General features: G+C 42.0%; 2 protein-coding genes across 2 annotated transcripts; both read left to right on the forward strand.

Moving 5' to 3' along the window:
- The first annotated feature begins 1,990 nt into the window (after positions 1–1,990).
- sh3bgrl (SH3 domain binding glutamate-rich protein like) lies at positions 1,991–18,759 on the forward strand. The gene is made up of 4 exons (XM_074647989.1): positions 1,991–2,331; positions 15,029–15,214; positions 17,355–17,435; positions 17,812–18,759. The coding sequence occupies exons 1-4, from the start codon at positions 2,287–2,289 to the stop codon at positions 17,845–17,847; spliced, it is 348 nt and encodes a 115-aa protein (XP_074504090.1). The 5' UTR covers positions 1,991–2,286; the 3' UTR covers positions 17,848–18,759.
- A 1,606-nt stretch (positions 18,760–20,365) lies between these two features.
- LOC141775067 (uncharacterized) lies at positions 20,366–22,606 on the forward strand. The gene is made up of 2 exons (XM_074647990.1): positions 20,366–20,626; positions 21,296–22,606. Exons 1-2 carry the CDS (start codon positions 20,467–20,469, stop codon positions 21,940–21,942), a joined length of 807 nt encoding a protein of 268 aa, XP_074504091.1. The 5' UTR covers positions 20,366–20,466; the 3' UTR covers positions 21,943–22,606.
- The last annotated feature ends 229 nt before the right edge of the window (positions 22,607–22,835 follow it).

The raw sequence follows: 22,835 nt of genomic DNA on the forward strand, positions 1-22,835 counted from the left end.
CAGAACCAGTTAAAATGGAAAAAATAAACAAAATAACACCACTGAGAGTTTAAATTGTGTTTATAAGGACAAGAAACAGTTGATAAATGCTTCAGGTGCATATTACGAATAATTACAGAGCTGCTGAAAAAACTTCTTGGTTTCAGGTGAAAACTAAATCTTATGATAAATACAGGTGTTTTTTAATGCTCACAGCCCAGGGATGTGATGGTGACACCTGGTTTCACTAATGGGCTGTGAGATCTCAGCCATGTGGGCCTCTGGAGCCTTATATTTGAGAGCCCAGGCCCTGTTTCTCCCCTTCACTCCCCCATCTCTTTCTCTCATTCAATACATGCAGTGAACATTTGAAAGCTGGCGCGGGAGTCTCTGAGAAAAGGTGGGAGGGACCTTTTGCCGCTGCGGCTCCGCGGCGCCACCCGGCGGCAGAAACACGCCAGCGCAGCCATTTGGGACCGCGAACAAAGAGAGAAAATATACTATTTTATCGAAACACGACGGCGAGTGTTTGTTTTCGCGGCCAAAATGCATAGTAAAAGCACTGAAGAAATTTCTGGTGGCACTTTTTGCCGGTTTTGGTTGCGAAATCGCGAAAAGCGAAGCGTTTTGTTCTCGGCAGGGTCGAGTCGACGAAGGTGGACAAGAGCTGCAAAGCATGGCTGCTTTGCTTGTGCTTTAACTGCATGGAGACCGAGAGAGACTTCTGACTCCCCCCAAAGGACAGCGGCTCTTGCACATATAAACCTCATTTAAAGGCCGGGTATGATCGGGAAAATATTCATTGCAACGCATAAAAAATGTACATTATATCTAGAAAATAGGCAAAAAATTCCCAGCGACAAATACCAGTTATCCGTTACGTTATAATTAAGTAATGTCTCAGAGGGATGTCTTCTCAGCCCTTTGCAATGCATTAACACCCCATATCCTTATCAAACTATTTTTATTATCATGTGCATACGTACCTTTCTTTTGGGCATGTTGATCTCTTGGAGGTTTTTCTTTACAAATACAACTAAAAAGCTGTTTTTTTTCTCAGTGGGTGTCAGTGCATGTGAAGACGAGTGTCTCCCGTATGCTCGGCAGTGTAGTAAACACAGTGGAAACAGAGAGAGGCGAGTGGTTGAATGGGGGGAGGGGTGCGGCTAAAGGGCATGATTGATAGGGCGCTCAGCCAATCAGGGGACGCCATCCGGGCTTCTGCAGAACACTTGGAGTCGGTGATGTTTCTGGTGGTCTGAATGGCTTCTAGCAGAGAGGGGAGAGAGATGGGAGGCTAAGAAAGAGGGGAAAGGGACATATTGCCTCCGTGCACAGAGTGTGTGCAAGAAAAAAAAAGGTTATGCAGGGCAGACATGCATGGTGTTTTAAAGCAATGCATCCTTTAGAAAACCACAGCTCACATCTGCAGCAGCAGCAACAGACAGGAGGATAAATCTCCACCATAAAAATTTCACTTCGTGTTTGAGTCCAATATGGCGCCCACTCCTCTCCTCTCCTCTCCTCTCTCCTCGACACATTTTTTTTTTTTGTTTGTCAGTTTGCTAAATTCGTTTCAGAGGAAATAAGCCCTCGCGTCGTCTGCTCCAGACGCCTGCAGGGGGCCCACAGAGCCCGGCTATAATAATCATGATGGTGATGTGGCTGCTGCTCTTGCTCTGCTGGACTGGCGCTTAAAAAGAGAGGCTGTGCACATAAGTGTTAAAAAAAAATCGCATATTTTATTTGTTTTTATTCACCTTATATGCACTTTCACCGGTGCACATTTTCGCACTGTTAAAAAAAAAAAAAAAAAGCACAATAGTAGTAGTCACAGTGTCTGGCTTTGCAGCAGACAATGGGGCTGAAATATTCAGACAATATAACCCTGTTTGTGTTGCCATCATGATAGGCCCACTGCCTCCTCTCTCTGGGCGGTGCGTGAACGCGTCTCCCAGTCTGTGTGTGTGTGTGTGTGTGTGTGTGTGTTGAGCGGCTGCACAGACAGACAGAGAGAAAGGGAGAGAGAGAGCGAGAGAGAGAGAGACTGTAAGGGGCGGAGAGGCAGTCAGAGTAATAGAGGCGGAGGAGGAATGCATAAAGCTCCATCCAGTGCTGAGAACAGGAGCGTTTGCGCAGATAGCCAGTCTGCCTTCAACAAGCCACACACAGCATTTCTGCTCGGGGGGAAGTTTGTTGTTGCTTGTTAGTTTCTTTTTGTCCTGCAAAGGAAGCAGGAGCCACCAACCAACCAACCAACCAACCAAGCTAACAACCTCGTGTCTGCACCACCACCAGGGATTTATCATGGTGATCAAAGTGTACATAGCATCGTCCTCCGGATCCACTTCGGTAAGAGATAAATATGTATATTTGTGATGTTTTAGCTGGATGCATGTGCTTGTTAGACTATTAAAAAATAAGGCAGCTGAACTTTTATTGAACTCATCCACTAACTAACTGATGTCCATCATCCTCTCAGTCTGGAGTGGTCTGACTCATCAGTAAACATCTGCTCTGCCCTCCTCGAGAACACAGATGGAGTCTGTCAATGTCTTTTTCCTCTCTTGTCTTTCCCCCTCCTCTCTTTAACTTTATCACAGAGTATAATAACAGACAGGGAGGAAGTTAACACTTCTCTCTCTCAAGCTGTGGTTTCCTGAATTCAGTGTTTTTTTTGCAGCTCACAAACAGGAAATGCATGCAAAAAAATCCATGTTCCTGATGCCAGGATAGGGTGGCTCACAGTCTTGAGTGTTGCCTTCACTGTCCTGCAGCCACAGAGGACCATCAGCTTCATTCTTGCCAGTTTTGTACCAGAATGGTGGAGGAATGATGGTGATGCAATGCTCCAGGGCTCATTTTTAGACATGCAGCTGCAGCCCAGGAACGCTCATACTCTGTTTGGGACTTGTTGGAGGTCTGGACTTGTAGGAACTTTTTCATTTGCTACATTAAAATGCAACTAAAGCATGCATTCTGGCTATAACGGCGCTGTTCTTGTTGTAAAGTTTGCTTCTGGTTATTGCCAGCTTCTTAACATTTTCAGTGATGTGGAAGAACCACTTAGTGCTTGTCACAGCCCAGGACAGGGGTGTCCTAGATGTATGTAACATACAGCCCGAGGGCAAGAACCGGTCCGCCAAAGCGTCCTATGCGGCCCACTGGGTAGGACTGTGTATTGGCAAGAATCTGGCGATACAATACGTATCACGATACAGGGGTAACAATTCAATATATTGCGATATATTGTGATACTGCAAGCAAGGCGGTATATTGTCATTTTTTTCTAATTTTCTATGTGAAATGGCTACTATATGGACTAACATCATTACACGTGAATACAGTAGGACTCATTTGATACACAAGAGTCTCAGCTTTCCAGTGATACCCAATTTATGCAATTCCAAGACTGTTTAGAGACCCCAGTATGCAGAAATATTCAATTACACCATTTTTAGAATAGGCAAAAATAACACATTACTGCATGCATAAAACTACATGTTTTTTGCCAAAAACCTGCATGTGATTATCATAAAGTGGCCATGTCTGTAAAGGGTACCCATAGAACCCATTTTCATTCACATATCTTGAGGTCCGAGGTCACGGGACCCCTTTGAAAATGGTCATGCCAGTTTTTCCTCGCCAAAATTTAGAGTAACTTTGGAGAGTTATTTAGCGTCCTTCGCAACATGCAAGCGTACCATGGTTGGCACCTATGGGCTCCATTTCAGTTTCATATGATGAAAGTATCTTCACTCTAGCTTTAAAACTGAGCCCGCTACAACCTCTGAAAGACAGAATAGCAGTCGGGGCTGCTGGCAGGCCGTCAGATTTTTAAGAGGTTAATTAAAAATCAATACAGTATTGCAAAACATAATATTGCGATACTCATGTGTATCCATATTTTCTTACACTCCTACCACTGGGTGACTTTGCAAAATGTGAAAGTTTCAGAGAAGTTCAATAAAATGTACTGCTATTCTTATTTGTCCACAGGGGGTTGCACTGTCCTCATAAGAGTAGCAGGTCCTATGCTGGATACGCTATTATAGATCCCACGTCAGGGTAAGACATTAACTATGGCCCGATGGCTCGGGAGTTTTCATTGCAATACCGCGAGTGGCCACTGAAAAAAAAATTAAATGCAAGGCTGAGCAGCGGCGTATCCAGGTCTTAATCATACTTATCTTATACATCCATGTTTTAAAGCTTCAAGCTTAGCATTTTTGCTGTCGCCATCTTGTTTTTTTGCAACCAGAAGTGACACGAGAGGGTGGAGCTAACTACAACCGAACCCTGAAGAAGACATTTTTAGGCAACCAAAATGTTACAATTAACTTTCATTAACTGAAAACACACTGTGAAAGGGTTAAAGTTGTGAGATGAAAACGCAGACAACTCCCAGACCGGACAACGCCGTGGTAACGACCCGTCAATCACAAGGTAGCCCCGCCCTAAAGCATACCCCGCTTCATGGTCTATTTGACTCTAAATGGGAGTAGCAGGCCCTATGCCAGAGACGCTTTTATGGATCCCACATCAGGGTACGACATTAGCCATGACCCGATGGCCCATGGCCACAAAAAGTTACGCTGTGGCCACCAAATATCCACTGTAGGCCACCTACAGTTGCCACCAAGTTGTACCAGGTCTCTCTTGATAATGCGTGTCTCATGAGATAACTGTGTCCGTGTCATAACCATGGACCCTATACTGAATGTGACACTAGCGAGCGTCAGCAACAAAATCAGCTTGATTGTATTGTTTTCTATTGGAGTGTTCGAACTATCCCAGAGTGACGCAGCGCTGCACAGCGGGACTGAACTTTTGTCGGACGCCCTGTCTCTATTTATACCTGACGCTTGCTTTGAGAGCCTCCATATGGACGAAGAACAGCTGATATTTGAAGTTGAAATGAGGGCATTAATGCTTTCTAGTCGCTGTTAGCTGTTGCAGCCGGTGGGCAGCACAGTCCTGCTTGGCTAAATAATAGAGCTAACTGCTAACGTTAACGGCGGTTCCATTGAGTAACATTATGACGGGTGCAAGCATCTACTATGGGCAAAGGTAAAAGTTGTCATGATGTGTTCAAATTTAATCTTGTAAAATTTAGTTTTTGTCGAGAAACTTGAGGCGGATCATCAGAGATTACTAGTAAATTCTGAAAAAAACAGTATACAAACGGATATAAAGGAGTGTATGATAAAATACCAACACAGTCTCATGACAGTATTTGATTCGTGTACATACGAATTTCCCTATTTGTCGTGACGCTCATCACGACTTTCAACTTTCATGCTTTTCCCTACGAATGTCCAGCAACATGTGATGCACATGTCAATTTCCGCTCCTGTCTTTTCAAAATAAAACTACTTAGTTAGGTTTAGGAATAAATCGACTAGGTTAGGCTTGGACTTTCAAAAATGTATTCTTTGTGCTTTTTCCTGAGTATGAGTATTGAGCGTATGTAAATTAAAACATTATCATGATGTGTTCAAATGTCATCTTGTAAAATTGACATTTCTGATGAATAATCATCAGTAATGTGTATATAATGACTAAGTGGGTAAAGGCAAATAATAGAACAGCCACAATAGTCTGGTAGGTTCAGAAAATTGCATCACTTAACTTTAATGTAGCCTTCAAAACCAGGAAAAGAAAACATGTATGCCATATTACGATATCGAAAATCTAAGACGATATCTAGTCTCATATCACGATATCGATATATTGCCCAGCCCTACATTTCAGGCTGTTCGTCATCTGTTTTCTCCATGAATTGTTCATTAATTGTGAATGTTTTCAGAATGTATTTGTGCTTCTGTACACTTCTGTAGGTTATTATGCAATGGTTTTACTGGTCCGGCCCACTTGAGATCAAATTGGACTGTATGTGGCCCATGAACTAAAATGAGTTAGAAAACCTAGACTCTAGGATGATACTGAAATGTTTCATAGTGCACAATTTAAAGTGTTGTAATAGAAATGACACAGATAGAACAGCCTTTAAATCAAAATTGAACACCAAAGTCACTCAAATGAAAGTCCCTTGTCACATTTAGGATGATTTACCCGCTTGTCTTCACAGCTCACATACAGAGGAAGTGATTGAGCGCAGAGTATAATTTTCAGCTGGACAGCTCTGAGTAACTTTATTGCCCTTACAGTAAATGGCATTTGCAAAAACTCCGCAGCAGTCAGAGAGGACGGGAGCTTCCTGTAAAGCTCTTGAGTTTAGAGCCAGCGATGCCATCACCGTGCTGGAGCCCGTCTGGGGAAAATGCATTACCTCTCATTGATCTGTCTCTAGTAGAGTCTGCTAGAACAAGTGGACAAGCTTAACATGTCCTCTTAAATGCTGCTCGGACACACTTATACTCATATTATCATCTATCATTCTGCATCTTATTTTAGCGTTGAAAGAAAAACAGCGTTACAGACTAGAGTTGTGTCTGTTTTATCTTAATCCGCTCTGCTATGGTACCAAATGTCTTTGGATTTATTTAGATGTAAGATATGCTGTCATGTTACAGAGTTTTATTGCACTGATTTATACAGTATTTATGTTACAATCTCTCTATGCAATGTCTGTCTTTGATGGAATAGTCCATTAAAAAGAGACATTCAGACTAGTTAAAAGCTGCTGAGTGACAAATTGTGGTTGAAACCCTCAGCTTGCAGTTCGATTGAATCAGTGTCTACAAAACAATGTGATTGCATTCCACTAACCAGCAGTGTCTGTCTGCTGCTGCATGAATCACTTTAATCTAGTTCAGCATGTGATGTGAATGGAGCAACAGCCAAAACAGAGAGACAAGTAGGAGTATTTCAAAAAGCTACATTTAAAGCCTTTTGCTCCGCTGAGGAAACGATTGCAGGTCAGCGAGAGAGAGAGAGAGAGAGAGAGGCAGTAAAATTAGCCAGAGGGATGTATCAGATTCAGCTCTTCACAAGCTACAACAGTCAGCACTATTCAGCCACATGTATTTTCTAAAGACATAACATCCTGTTCTGTGTCAGTGCATATTTATAGCTATTAATGCATATTGATTTTATGCAGAATCTGATCCATATAACAGCAAACGTTATCGGAAATGGTTCTATGTAGCACCGCCGAGGCTTGTAAACATCTCAAGAACCATGTGTTATACGGTTTAATGGACTGAAATCTATATATAAGACAATCGGAGCTGATTCGCAAAAGACGTGTACTAATGTACAAAGGTCAGATAGAGAGAAGTACAGTATGGAAACAACAGGTAATGAAGAACTTATGCGAGTTGTGTCAACAGGATCGTTCCTCAACATTTCACGTCTGCATGAATGGTTAATAGATTAGGTTGGTATCATAGACGAAGAGGACGTAGTCACATTGACAACACACATTGGTTTGTGAACAACGATTTTGAAGCCTCGAGTTTGGCATTTTGGCCATCGCCATCTTCGTTTTTGACTGTCGCCATCTGTTTTTTTTGCAACCAGAAGTGACACAAGAGGGTGGAGCTAACTATAACCGAACGCTGAATAAGACATTTTTAGGCGGTCAAAATGTTACAATTAACTTTCATGAACTGAAAACACACTGTGAAAGGGTTAAAGTTGTAAGACGAAAACACGGACAACTCCCAGACCGGACAATACCGTGGTAGCGACCTGTCAATCACAAGGTATGCTGTATTGAAGAAGACTTGAAACTAGCGGTTGAGACCATAAACTCATGTTTACAATATTTACTGAGGTAATAAATCAAGTGAAAGTAGGGTCATTTTCTCATAGACTTTTCTCCAGTGGGAAACCCCCATTTCTGAAAAGTGAAGCTAATGTGGAAGTGCCTTAAACTTGCATTCTTTGTAATCACCAGCAGGGGGCGACTCCTCTGGTTGCAAAAAGAAGTCTGATTGTATAAAAGTCTATGAGCAAATGACCCTACTTCTCACTTGATTTATTACCTCAGTAAACATTGTAAACATGAGTTTATGGTCTCAATCACTAGTTTCAAGTCTTCTTCAATACATCATGATGTTCATTTAGTAAATTATGGTCCCATTTAGAATCAAATAGACCATAAAGCAGGGGATGCTTTAGGGCGTGACTATCACAGCGTTGTCCAGTCTGGGAGTTGTCTGTGTTTTTGTCTTACAACCTATAACCTTTCACAGTGTGTTTTCAGTTAATGAAAGTTAATTATAACATTTTAGTTCCCTAAAAATGTCTTATTCAGAGTTGGGTTGTACTTAGCTCCACCGCCTCGTATCACTTCTGGTTTAAAAAAAACAAGATGGTGACGGCCAAAATGCGGAACTCCAGGCTTCAGAACGGCAATCCAGAAACCGATGGGTGACGTCACCGTGACTATGTCCACTTCGTATATACAGCCTAAGATTCTATACAATCTGACTTCTTTTAGCAACCAGAGGAGTCGCTCCCTACTGGCTATTAGAAAGAATGCAAGTTTAAGACACTTCCGCATTGGCTTCACTTCTCAGACCCGGAAGTTGCTGTCTGGTTGGTATGTGTGTGCCCAGTATACAAGTGTACACTTATTGCAGTACAATATAATAGTCCTGGAATAAATGTTATCTATGTGAAGATTTGATGCTGTAGTTTGAGGAAAAACACATTTAACAAAAGACCAAAAACTACAGTTTGCATATTATCAATGTGTGGAATCAACACCTTTCTGACAGAAAAAAAGGAACATAATAAGCAACCAAAAAGGACTGTTCCAGGTCTGCTCCTTGCTTCAGTTACTGTGGGGGTTAGTGTCCCTGAGCAAAGCACTTATTGCCAGCTTAGTTCTCCCCTGACCCCTGACCTGTGCTAGTCCCTTGTGGTGGGTGGTATCCCTGCAAACTGAATGCGAGGTGACATCATCGTATTTCCACCCAGTCTAATGAGAAACAGAACGTTTGAGTCACCTGAAGAATGGCGTTGTGACTCGCTGTGAATTCTCCAGAGACTTAACACTTCTAGTGTTACCGTCAATGGCTGTGTAAAGATTAGGTCATGCTACGTACCCATATCCTCACCTTCTGACAAAATGTAAAAAAATTAAAATACATTCATATATTTGTACATGCAGTATCGTTGAGAGAATAGTGCTACTTATTCTAGTTTGACCTGCTTCTCAGGTTTACATTTTGACTAAATTTGAATAACAAACTCACACATGTAAATACACACCTGTAGCAGTGCTTCTAGACTGTGGAGCGCTAACTGAGAGCTGAAAACGTCTGTGGAAAGAGCCAATCCCAGCCAGCGCCAGAGCACATTTACTGACCCATTTCCCTTTATGCGCTGCAGCCACACTATTGTACAATTTCTTCATTATATTATACTATAAATGCACTAAGAATCAGTAACAACATGGAAATATGTTTCCAGTGTTTACAGCTGCATTGTTCACGTCCAAGTCTTGTACTCTCTGTTTCAGATTTACTGCTCTTCTTCTTCCACTATAGGTTTGACATTAGTGCCTGTAGGTCAGACTTGAGTTGGATGGCTGCGACAGTTAGTCAGTATAAAAGGTTACTCTCTGGCCTCTTGCTGTTGTTTCAGAGCAGCAGTGTAAGGCTCTTTTGTAACAGTGTTGTAATGCTGACTGAGCTCAAGGTTGGGTGTTGGCTACTGTTGCTGCTAAAATCCCACTCAGCGTCTGTTTTCAGCACAAATCAGACTTGATCTAATCAAAACAAATCCTTTATCCCTACCAAACACACAGGACTGGGGGTGATTCATGTTTCCTTTAGTCAGTGGGTTTTTCAAATGTTGGACTCCTGAGCCGTTAGAAAGGTCATTTGTGAAGAATGTTTGACAACATCCCGTTTAAATGTGTTTTCTTTTTACATGCGAGTGAATTGCACATGAATTGACCCCGACCCCGAGCCGACGTAACTGATTGAATCAGTCTCCACCGTATTGATCCGAGCCTATGTTGTTGTGGATACAGTGCATCCAATCAATACCTGCCATTGTCTGGCAGCTGTTAATGCCAGAGTTCTGCCCTTTGTGAGGAATTGATCAGCTCCGGATCAGATCTCATGGCCCTGCCACAGCTCTCACATGATGATGACGATGTGGAATGTAAACCAAAGAGCATATGTTTCCTATTCTCTCTCCACATCTGTGTTTTTTTGTTCATTTGCCTACTTGGAGTCAAAATAATGATCCATGCAACAAAAGATATGTTTTACTGTAACTTGCCTTATATGCATTAGATCTATTACTTCTTGTTACCCAATAGCAAATATATTGGAAATTACTTATTCAAAATTGATTTGAAATAACAGATATTGAATTAATCAGAAATGTTTAAATGTGCTAATAATCACTCATATTGCCATGCAGTTTTACTCATTCCAGACTTTAGTGGACACGCTGAATCATCAAGTGATAGCTGCAGTTCTTCCACGGGTTTGTACGTGGACTGTTTGGGAATGTGATAACACATAAGAAGGGTGCCAGGTCACTGCTGATAAAATTGGTATCAGTGTGCATGAAACAAACACTTGTTTCATGCACACTGATCGGTATCGGTGCACTAAAATCAACATTTTGAATTAGTTTACTGAACTTCTATATGTTAGTGACAGTTTACCTGGCACCATTTCCATGATCCTATTTCAATACATATTAGAGTCTACAGCCATGCTAGCAGCTCTGTGAGGGCTGTGCAGGGGTGCTTTTAGTGGGCAGCCTCCGGGTCTGAAAAGTGAAGCCAATGCAGAAGTGACTTAACAGCCAGCAGGGGGCGACTCCTCTGGTTGCAAAAAGAAGTCTGATTGTATAGAAGTCTATCAGAAAATGACCCTAATTCTCACTTGATTTATTACCTCAGTAAACATGAGTTTATGGTCTATGCTTTAGGGCGTGGCTACCGTGTGATTGACAGGTTGTTACCACAGCGTTTTCCAGTCTGGGCGTTTTTGTCTTACAACTTTCACCCCGTCATAGTGTGTTTTCAGTTCATGAAAGATAATTGTTTACAATACATTTTGGTCGGCTAAAAAATCTTTTATTCAACATTCGGTTGTACTTAGCTCCACCCTCACATGTCACTTTTGGTTGCAAAAAAAACAAGATGGCGACGGCCAAAATGCCAAACTCGAGGCTTCAAAAAGGCAGTCCAAACACTGATGGGTGACGTCATGACTACGTCCTCTTTAGAGATGGTCTATGGGTGCTTTGAGCTAAATGCTAACATCAGCATGCTAACATGCTCACAATGTCAATGCTAACATGCTGATATATAGAACAGGTTATAGATTTAGTAAAGTTCACCCTGTTTACCATCTTAGTTTAGCATTTTAGCATGCTAACATTTGCTAAATAGCCCTAAACGCAAAGCTGAGGCTGGAACGTTATTAGCTTTGCAGGTATTTGTTCATAAACCAAAGTTCTGGACAAATTCAAACTTGGCCTGATGATGGCGCTAGAGGAGCAGTCTGGGGATCACCAAAGTTATTACAATTCCAACATGTAGATGTTGAGATATTTCACAGGATACATGAAGAAAAAGTGAGAGGATCACCAAAGTTATCAGGATTCCTCCTCTGGGGATCATGAATGTCTGTACAAAATGTTATGCTAACCCATCCAATAGTTTTTTAGATATTTCACTAAGAACCACAATATCAACCTCACGTGGTGCTAGAGGAAATGTCAGGGAAACACCAAACCCAGTAGGATTCATCATCTGTGAACCATGAATGTCTGTTCTAAATTTAATGGAAACCTATAATACAGTTGTTGAGATATTTCAGTTTGAACCAAAGTGGTGGACCGACCGACCGACAAGTATTGCCATTGACAGAGCCATGGTGCCAGCATGGCTAAAAACCATAGACTGTATAGAAGAAGTGGACGTAGTCAACGCGATGCCACTCATTGGTTTGTGGACTGCCGTTTTGAACCCTAGATTTCGGCTTTTTGGCCGTCGCCATCTTGTTTTTTTGTAACAGGAGGTGACTTCAAGAGGGTGGAGCTAAGTACAACCGAACACTGAATAAGACGTTTTTAGGCGAACAAAATGTAACAATTAATTTTCATGAACTGAAAACACACTGTGAAAAGGTTAAACTTGTAAGATGAAACTCCCAGACCATAAACTCATGTTTACAATGTTTACTGAGGTAATAAATCAAGTGAGAAGTAGGCTCATTTTCTCATAGACTTCTGCACAATCAGACTTCTTTTTGCAACCAGAGGAGTCGCCCCCTGCTGGATATTAGAGAGAATGCAAGTTTTAGAAGGGTTACTGCCTGATGCATGTCTAGTCAAAACTAACAACTCAGAGACAACGCCTCTGCTTGTGCATTGTGTTATACTTAATGTCAGTTTATATTTGCATACCAAGGGAAACTGTTGAGGTTATGTGAAAGAAAGCATGACTGTCTGCAGGTCTGACACTGCCTCACTGTCTTGTCTATGTTATTAAGACTGAGGAGTAATTTTCTAGCGTTCCAGAGACATAGATAAGGAGTGATGGGGCAACAGTAGTTGTTTAGTACCACACCCAGAGGCAGGGCACGCCTGTTTTCTTCCATATTAGAATCCCCAAGAGCTCCACTGAAGACTAAACGGGGCAAAGCTGGGAACTCTCACTGTGCAATTAGAGTTCGGGGCAGATGGCATGAGGCCAGTGTGCCCTACAAATTAATTTCGCTTGGCAACAGTACAATGCAGGCTGCTTGGGCAATGGCCAGAGTGCACCAAAAGAAAGGAGAAAAGAGGAGAAAGTGGAACATTGTGCTCAACTTGTCGCTTTAGAAATTTAGGATAACGTTAGTTAATATATTAATGTGCACTGTGCTAATGTAAGTCGAAAGGGAGAAAGAGCAGGCTGTGCAGATTCTTCCACCAGAGAGAGGTCTGTGTTTAGAGACAGAGTGAGTCAAAGTGAGTCCGAGCTCATGGCGTTCCACTCCGTTGCTCCGTCCCGAGCCGGTTCCCAGAGCAGGTGGGCAAAGAGCTGGTTTTAGGACTTTGGCCTCGGGAGTGCAACTGCCATTAAATGATTCAAACTGCACCACGGCTAATCTGCCAGCATTGTCAGCAGCGCCCTCATTTCCATGGGTCCGTGTTGTTTCAGCAGATGGCTGAATAATAAGTAATCCACCTGTCTCGCCTGCACACCACAAAGCTGGGAGGAGCCCTCACGTGGAGAACTGACAGCAAGACAATATCATCCATAGAACCTTGTAGTGCTTTTACCATGAAGTTTGATTTTATGTGTGTGAATGTGTTTGCAGCCTCAGGCTGGATGTGTGTGTGTGTGTCTCCTTGGCTCGCAGCAGGCCTTATTTGGCTCGTGTTTGACCAGTTACCTCCTCTCGAGTCCCAGAGGAGCTCTTGTTTCCGTCTGGCCTTGTAGGGCCATCCTCCCTCTAACACACACCCACTGAGACCTCATTGGACCACAGTTTCTTATACTACATCACACACGACCATAATGATAGAGGCAGAACACATCCAGACAAGCACACATTTCTATCCTCTCTGTAGCTTCTTTATTACCTCGCTGTGTGTGACTGTATTTGGGTTACTCTGTGACAGAGCAGCTTACATAGGACATACCTGACAGTAACGTTGATGGAGGGGAGATCCCATAGAGAGGGGAAGTCCCTCCCCTTCCTGTGGATCACATGGGACCTTACTTCTAGGGATGTTCCAATACCATTTTTTCCTTCCCGATTCCGATACCTGGACTTGCGGTATCAGCCGATACCAAGTGCTGATCCGATACCAGCACAAAGCGAAAGAACCAACAAGACCCGTTGCTCGTGTGAGTAAATCCCAGTATGAAACACACAGGCATCGTAGCTTCAGCCAGAGAGACGTCACTTGCGCAACTTTTGGGTGTGTAGTCTTTCTAATTACGTATTTTCACAGTCTTAAGGCCCAGACACACCTGATATGATATGATCAAACTAGCGGCGATGAAGGCCAACTGTTGCATCGCCTCACGTCTCCTTTGTCTTGGCCAAAAAGTTGCACTCGAACACACTGCAAAGACGACAGCCGACGGCCAACTAGCACATACGTTCTGCACCTGCGTGAGAGGAAATAACTCTCCACAGCAGCAGGTCGAGGTTATATACAAGCCGTTGTTATGAGAGGTACATGAAATAAAGCGGCTTTCTCACGACCACGTCGCTGAAAACTGACACGGGCAGACTAGAGCCAACAGTGCGGTGAGGGACGCTCACCGACAATCGGCTTAGTGTGTCAGTTTTACAACAAACTGCCACTTTCTTGACAAACATCATATGCGTGAGGATACAGGATTTAAAAAAAAATTGTCTCTCGCCGGTGACTACCGCTCATATTTTTTCCGAAATAAGGTCCCAAGGTGGTCCACCGCCGGGACATCGCCTCTCTATAGGGTGTCACCCTGTCATTCTTGATACACTTTTATTTCCTGTTCGTGGAGTCGGTTATTTGCATCCTCTTAGATAACAAGCTTGTGGTTTTGCATGGAGCCGAATCGACTATTTTAAAAGTGTCACCAATGAGACAAGAAGTGTTAAATACTCTGCTGTGCCAATGCAACAGAACAGGGAGCCTTTAAACAATAATCACATCTGCATCAAAATCCCAGATAGTGAGAAAACACAGTCTTTCTTTGTGAGTAATATGCTCACTTTAGTATATAAAAATGATTGGCAGTTTGTCAAATTAAAAGTCTGCAAGGAGTTTTGAAACAATAAAGTGAGGAGGAGGATGATGATGGGACTCCAGACTTGGGCGTTGCCGTCCTCCTCGCTATCTGGCATTTTTCCATGCAGATAAAACACAATCCGTCCCTGCTTAGCCTTGCCCGAGATCACCCTCTTGAATTCTCATGTTGTATCACTTCATTCAGCAAACGAGTGGTAACTTAGTAACAGAGCGGCCGGTGATCTCTGTAGTGTAATTTCTCACAGCAGAGGAGAAGCAGCAGACTGATGACAGTATGGTGAACCGAGGCCCTTCTGTTTCCTCATAAGGCTGAAAGTTAACACGCGTCTAACTGACAACTTCCCCTCTGTCACCCTCTCTCATGCAGATTAAAAAGCAGCAGCAGGATGTGATGGGCTTCCTGTCGGCCAATAAGATCGTATTCGAGGAGTGTGACATCGCGGCAAACGAGGACAACAGGAAGTGGATGAGAGAGAACGTTCCGGAGGAGTCCCGGCCGGCCACGGGGAACCCTCTCCCCCCACAGATATTTAACGATTGCAAATATTGCGGGGTGAGGCACGCATGCACACAGATGCTCTGAATTACTGGCACATGATTTTTCATGCAATGACAGTGCTAGACTGATAGGTGACTGGCAGAGCTGCACCTGTTCTTACTATACACAAATCATGCACGGTGGCTTCTGAACACTGATTCTGATGTTTTTAGACTAAATATGTTTAAAGCTGCACTAATCAACATTTTTTATCATATCAATATATATAATTACTATGTGTAATGTGAAAGGTGTCATTGTTTTGGTTTTATGGCATGTGACTTTACTGATTTGGTTCATTCTCACGGCTCTCATCAGTGTCGTTTTCAGCAAGAAAAAAGGTAGATAAACCCACTGCACCCTCCCTGCCCCGCACCAGAGCAGAGTAGTGACTAGTCGGTGAACAAAGTGGAGCATTTAGCAACTAAAGAGCCAGATACTTAGTTGCTGAAGACATAAACAGAGCTAAAAGGAGAATAAATACTGGATTTACATAAACATGTGGACAGAATCAGAATAATAATGTTGCTCTGTATCTGCTAGATTTAGTAAAAAGGAAACTGTCTGCTAAAACATGATAATATGTCAATGTTAGCTTGTTCTGCTGACCCAAGTGTACAATAAACAATATATTATACAGTATGTGTATATATATATATATATATATAGATATATATATATATATATAGCTGCTTTAATACTAAATTAAATTAATGATTTAGAATTTATCTACCATAAATGTATCCTGGCAGAATGCTTCAAAACAGCATTTAAAGGAATAGTTCATCATTTTGGGAAAAGACAGTTATACCACTCTTATATCCGTCCATTCAATATGAAGCTGGAGCCAAAAACTGATTAGCTTAGCTTAGCTTAGTTTAGCATAATGACTAGAAACGGAGGGAAACACACTATATTTGTACAAAATCCAAAGTAAAAAAACAACAAGATCTAGGCACATTACCCCTTAATAAACGGCAACTTAACGTTTTTTCACTTTGTTTGTTGTACGGATTCAAGAAACATGATTGTTTAAGGGTTAAATAGTGATCTTTATAGGTGCTGGTAGGCAGATTTCTTTACCTTTGAACAGAGCCAGGTGAGCTGTTTTCCCCTGCTCCCAGTCTTTGTGTTTAAGTTTGTGGTTCAGCACAAACTTAAGTTAACCATCACCTTGCTCAAGCTTCATATTTAAGGAATCAATCAGAGGCCTCCTTGCCTCCCTGCCTCCCTGCTCGTACTCTACCCTTGGCGTGCACCAGCCTGAACTCTATTCAAAATAGGGTTGACGATGTTGGAGTGCTACTTTTGGCTGAGTTTTCTCTTCCATTCTCCAGTAAACTTGAGGCGACGCACTTCGAGTTCAGGCTGGTGCACCCCAAGGGTAGAGTACAAGCAGGGAGGCAGGAAGGCATCTGATTGGTTCTTTCCAAGCGGACCGCGAGGCAGTGATTGGTAGACGTTTTTACAGGATTACAGCAGCTACAGATGACATCTCTTTTCCGGTCCTTTTTCAGAGCTCATAAGTAATGAATCGCTGTCGGGGTGTCAAGACCATTTCAACCAATATAACAAATAGTGTATACTGGAGAACATCGTCAACCCTGCCTTTAAGCCAGATGACGAGAAGATACCCTGGGTGTGTTGAACTCACTTCGTAGTACAGGCCTCCGATGTTCATTTACTCCCATTAGAAGGACACAGGGCCTAAAACCTTCAGTCATGCAACTAATGGAGGGCTGGCAGTGAAGTTGCAAATGCAGGATGGGCTGTATTGAATGTCAGAGACAAAGAGAACAGCATTTCCCAGGATACTTGCAGCTGTACGGCTCCCTTTATCCAAATCTGTTTGTGTGTGTATCGGCATGTGTGTGTGGGAGCAAAAGGAGTGAAAACAAAGGAATGAGGGATCAAGAATGTGAGAGAGACTGCAGGCAACTAAACAGTAAATGGGTGAATGTGTTTACTGTGGGCGACATTCTCAAAGACAATACCCTCCTATCGGATCAACTACCGAGGCCTTTCCTTGGACAAATAACACAACCCCCTGACAACGACGAGGCGCTGATCCAGAGTCTGTTTCACGTTATCATTCCTCAGGTTGGAGCTGATCCTCCGATCGATCTGCATCTAAAGCTCTCTCCCTTTTTCTCAGAACTATGAGGCCTTCTTCGATGCCAGGGAGGACAACGCCGTGTACGCGTTCCTGGGTCTGACTGCTCCCCCGGGCTCCAAGGTATAAAGCTTGTATAAACACAAACACACACTGTCCTTTCTCTGAACTGAACTCCTGCAGCCATTTTTCCTGAAACGCCGGCTTATGTGCCTAAATATATATTTATCCTCGCAATGTGATGTCCATACAGAAAACACACACATATTACATAATACATCTGTTCATGATATCCTCAACACCCGAAGCAGGCCTCTTCTTCTCCGTTTCCTCTCCCTCCTGCACACTGGCGCCTCCTCCGTGCCACAACGGGAGCTGCAGGGAGGTGTGCCAGTTACCATAGAAACAGAGGGGGTTTCCTCGGTGCTGTGGCAGGGGATATATAAACCAATATCCTCCATTTTAATATAACACACTCTCCTTTCTGTGTCTCTGTCAGGAGGCCGAGGCTCTAGCCAAGAAAGCACAGCAGTAGCAGCTTTTACACCGTTTCTACCTGAACCCAGATCTGGACCCCAGATGGACCTGGACTGGATCTGATCCAGGAAAAAAAAAGAATTTCACTTGGCTTATAAATATGGACGGTTTTGGTTTACTTTTTTCAGTATGTTCTTTTTCTTTTAATCTGTGTTCAGCTGTGCCTTGTCAGCTGTAGTGAAAGCAGGTGCTAAACGCAGAGCATTATGGGTATCTACAAACAGCTCTGCTTCCTCCCATTAAGCTCAGCCTGCTAAGCCTATAGGCCCAATGACCTGTCAATCAACCATTAGCATGAATGTGTAGCTTCCTTTTTTGAGATCAACAAAATGTACGCACTTTGTAAATTGTAACAGATTCATCATTCGGCCAACAGACTGAACATCATCCATGAAACATTATCCTCATTTGTTTAACTAAAACTAGTCTCGTCTGTTCAATCCTGGAAACATGTTTGTGCTCCTGCCAATCACGTCATCATCGCCAAACCTGCAGCACCTTCTGTAAAAGCTATCTATCCCATTCTCTGTTTGTATTTACTTTATATTGTCTTAATGCTGTTTTAATAGCAAACTTTTTTCTACGAAATGTTTAAAAAAAATTATAACATATGCCAAAATGACAAGTCTGCATACACACAGGGATGTGACATTGAGTTTTTTTTTGTTTGCTGTTTTTGTTTTGAGGGGAGTTGGATCGCTGTTTCGTTTGCTATAAACATCCTGTTTCACGTGGTGTCGGTAATTCCTGTTTTACACAATCTTCTCTAAAATGAAAATAAAAAGAATAAGACTGCAAATAAAAGCTTGACTCACAGAACTCCTTGGTTGGTTGTTGGTTGTCATGAAATGTGTTTCCATAATGACAAAGTCAAACAAATTTGAAATAAATTCTGCCTTCTTATAACATATTTTTGTGTTGGTGATTTCATTGTCTTAAAAGTATAAACATTGTAAAAGAGAAAGTAGGATTTGTTTTGAAGAAGTCGTCCCTCATTGAGTTACTGGTTTGCAACATTTTTCGAATATTCCTCAGAATCTTCTCCGACCACTGAAAGTGCAACTGAGCAGTTTTTAGGTCTTTGTATTTTTCCTGAGTATTTCCATATTATGCTATTTATATTTCTACTCCACCACATGTCAGAGTCAAATATTGTGCAATTTACTTCACTACATCTTTGTGACAGCTGTAGTTACTATCTACTTTTCAGATTAAGATTTACATGACATGACATGATAAACTTATAAAATATTAAAGAATAGAATTGCAATGCACATGACTATGAAAACTTATTCTCAAACACTCCTCTCCTGACTCAATATTAACTTCATCTTTGAATATGGTGAAGATGATTATTCTGAAAGAGGACGACCTGTAGTTGATTGAAATATCGCTAATGAAACTAATAGGAGCGGTGACTCCATTGCGTAGGTACTCCTTGTATTTCAGTTATATTATACTCTAATTTATTGAAGATTAAACCAGTGGTTCCCAATGTCTTTGGCTTATGGCCTGGTTGGTCACGTTCATTGTGATATGTTTATGTTCATAATGACTTGGCGATTTTCTCTCTAGATTTAGGGACTTTTGGAGCTAGTGCAGCTAGCTACTTTCATTGGAAAAGAGTCAGCAACACTGGGCTGGATTTATAGGTTGGATCGTTTTTAAAATCTAGCGTACTCTTGCCAGTTTCTCAAGATTACCAACCCTAGCTTTAACTCCACAGATCTTTTGACCTTCCGGAGGAGGTCGACTTCTAGGTTGGGAACCACTAAACGTCCTTACTGTACGTGGCTCCAACTTAACCAGCTTACAACTTTAAAATGCTCCGTACACACTGGTGCATCAGTATAAACAATATAATAACGTAATATAACATAATATATGTGTCACAGTACTTTTGATACTTTAAATACCTTTGATAATACTTCTGTACTTTTACTTAGAGGGCCAGTGTGTAGCATTTAGGGGGATCAATAAGTATCTTTAGTGTATAATCACCTGAAAATAAGAATTGTTGTGTTTTCGTTAGCTTATAATGAGATGTTTATATCTACATAGGGAGCGGGTCCTCTTCAGGGAGCCGGCCACCATGTTTCTACAGTAGCCCAGAACGGACAAACCAAACACTGGCTCTAGAGAGGGCCATCCATGGTTCCACGTTTTCATGTTTTCATGTTTTCGCGCCGGCCGCCGTAGTTCTCCTACACGCTTGGCACACGGGAGAAGTTTCAGCTGGTTGCAGTCTGCAACCACACCTCTAGATGCTGCCCGATCCTACTCACTGCACCTTTAAGTAGTAAGATCTTTAATGCAGGACTTTAACCTATAATGGAGTATTTCTAAATATTTTTGTTGGTACTTTTACTCATGCGTATTAATCTTTCTCAGCTTGTTTATAAATGCCCTGTTCTCTCTTCTCTAAACTGTGATTTTCAGTTACATGTTAATAAAGGAAGTAGGCCTATGTGGGTGGAGGGGCCACTTCTCAGTTGCAGAAGTGAAACAAGCTAGTAGAACTTTACAATAGCATACGCAATAACACGCTGTGTCATTTGCACTTTAGACTGAAGATCATAAGACGCAAAGAAGAAGAAGAGGACAGTCATCCTGTGTCATGTTGGCTGAAGGTTTTCTCAGATTGCTGCTTTACAGGGAGGAGAGAAAGTTTGCCTCTGCTTCTAAGCTAAAGAGATCACACGTACACACTCATCGTACGGATCAGCTCAACTGCATTCTTTCGGAGTCGAAGCCTACAGAACTACAGACTGAAGCAGGTAAACAGCCTTATAATACATACAAACCTTCTGATGTAGTGTTCATTTTAACTTTCCATACTGCTACTGACGTTAACTTTACACAGTCTAGAGCTCTTAACTTCCCTTTTATAAAAATGTTTTTTCTTTGTCAGATATAATCTTGCTAGGACTGTCAATCGATTAAAATATTTAATCCTGATTATTCGCAAATTAATCGCACATTTTGTATCTGCTCAAAATGTACCTTAAAGGGAGATTTGTCAAGTATTTAATACTCTTACCCATAGAACCCATTTTCTTCACATATGTTGAGGTCAGAGGTCAAGGGACCCTTTTGAAAATGGCAATGACAGTTTTTCCTCGCCAAAATTTAGCGTAAATTTGGAGCGTTATTTAATCTCCTTTGTGACAAGCTATTATGACATTGTTGGTACCAATCGATTCATTGGGTTTTCTAGCTTCATAGGATGCCAGTATCTCCATTCTAGCGTTAAAACCCCACTACAACCTAAAAATTGTGTTAATGCGGTCAAGAAATTTGTGCCGTCAAAACAAATTTACATTAAAGTGTTATTACTGTGTTAACTTTGAATCTCACTAATACTTTCATGCCAAGTAGCAAAAATGCCAAACCGAACTAAATTGAATTGAAAACATCCAAATAACCAGTTTACTTTCTGTAATCAGGTCCAAACCAGGAAGAAGATTCCACTGAATTCCAGGGACTGAGAGTGGTGCCTCAAGGTCCTGTAGGGCTCTTAATCCCTGGGTGTCCACCTGTCCTCACCCTGGACCCTGACTTCACACTTTGCTTAGACGATTGCAGCCTCTTGGAACAGTACCCAGACCTGCAGGTGGCCAACTCGGGCCGCTTCTCACACAACCCACCGAGAGCCATCGTGCCCCAGTACACTGTCCCCCGTCACCCAGAATGGGCAGCCCAACAAGGCGAGTCTGCCTCATCCATACCAGACCAGGGCTATCTGGTCATGGGGCCCAGTGTGAACATCAGCTTGGATCTGCCCGGATCAGGGTTGGAGCCCATGTCGAACTCGGTGCTGAACGGGCTGCTGGAGAAGCAGCTGGAGGAGGTGTACATGCAGCATCTGACTGACAACTTGGCTCGATGCAACTCCCAACTGGGGAACAGCCTCCTGCACGGCCTGGTACCCCCGCCGCAGCCCAGCAGCCAGGGGCCCAACTCACTGGAGGCCAGTCTGGAAAACGATGGCGACAAGAAGATTAGTTATCTGAGCACCCAGAACTTATTTCCCTACTCGTCCAACTTCAGCTCCCCGGTGCTGAGGATTTCAGAGGCTGACAATCTGCAGTGAATGCAATAAATCCAATGCAAAAGTATTACAGGTGATGCTATGCTATGGCTTTATTGCTTCTGTACTTCTATACCTCCAAGTTTACACAACTGAGATGTGAAAACAAGTGAAATACAGTAAATGAATGCAAGCTTTTATTATTGTTTAACTATATTTACACAATGTCTTTGTTTACTTGCTTGATGAAATCCTGCCTCATATTCACCTGCTCTCATGTGCCACCTGCTGTTAGGATTTAGAACGACACCGTCCTGTATTTACCTGATTCAACATGTGACTTTCATTTATTGATATCATAAGTGAGTGTGTTTAAGGTATTTTTATTTTTATTTTTTTTAATTTAAGGTTAAAGGAATACCTACACTTACTTGTAAAGGGACATACAGACAGCAGCAACAACATATATAAACAAAAAAAAAGAAAAGAAAAAAGAATACTACCCGTTGTAATAGTGCAGTGTCAACAGATAAGTTCATATTCATATACATACAACCAACCTCATATATAGAGTGTGTAAGGTATTTATTGTGTTGAAGCAATCCAGCGTAAGATTATAGATTTAGATGTATACTGCACGTTGAAGTTGTCTTGTAAATAGAGATGTAACCTAGTGTACATTAATCCATCTGGTCTAAAAGAAGTAAAATAAGATTCCAATCAACAAATAAGCAGTCATATTTATTCCTCTGTTTTTTGGAGTTTGTAAGTGCTTTTTGATTTAACTTTGCGGTTTTAATTTGCTGGTTATATTTGGTCTTCTGAGAAGGAAATTCAATATTGTGCACCATGTCTTGTTTTTCAAGTGATGTGTCAGTCTCTCAATAATGTTTGGATATACATGAAAAATATCAAATGGTTAAGTAAAGTGTAATTTGAAACATACTGCTATTATA

This window comes from Sebastes fasciatus, chromosome 10 (genome assembly GCF_043250625.1).
Source record: "Sebastes fasciatus isolate fSebFas1 chromosome 10, fSebFas1.pri, whole genome shotgun sequence".
In the NCBI taxonomy this organism is placed as follows: Eukaryota; Metazoa; Chordata; class Actinopteri; order Perciformes; family Sebastidae; genus Sebastes; species Sebastes fasciatus.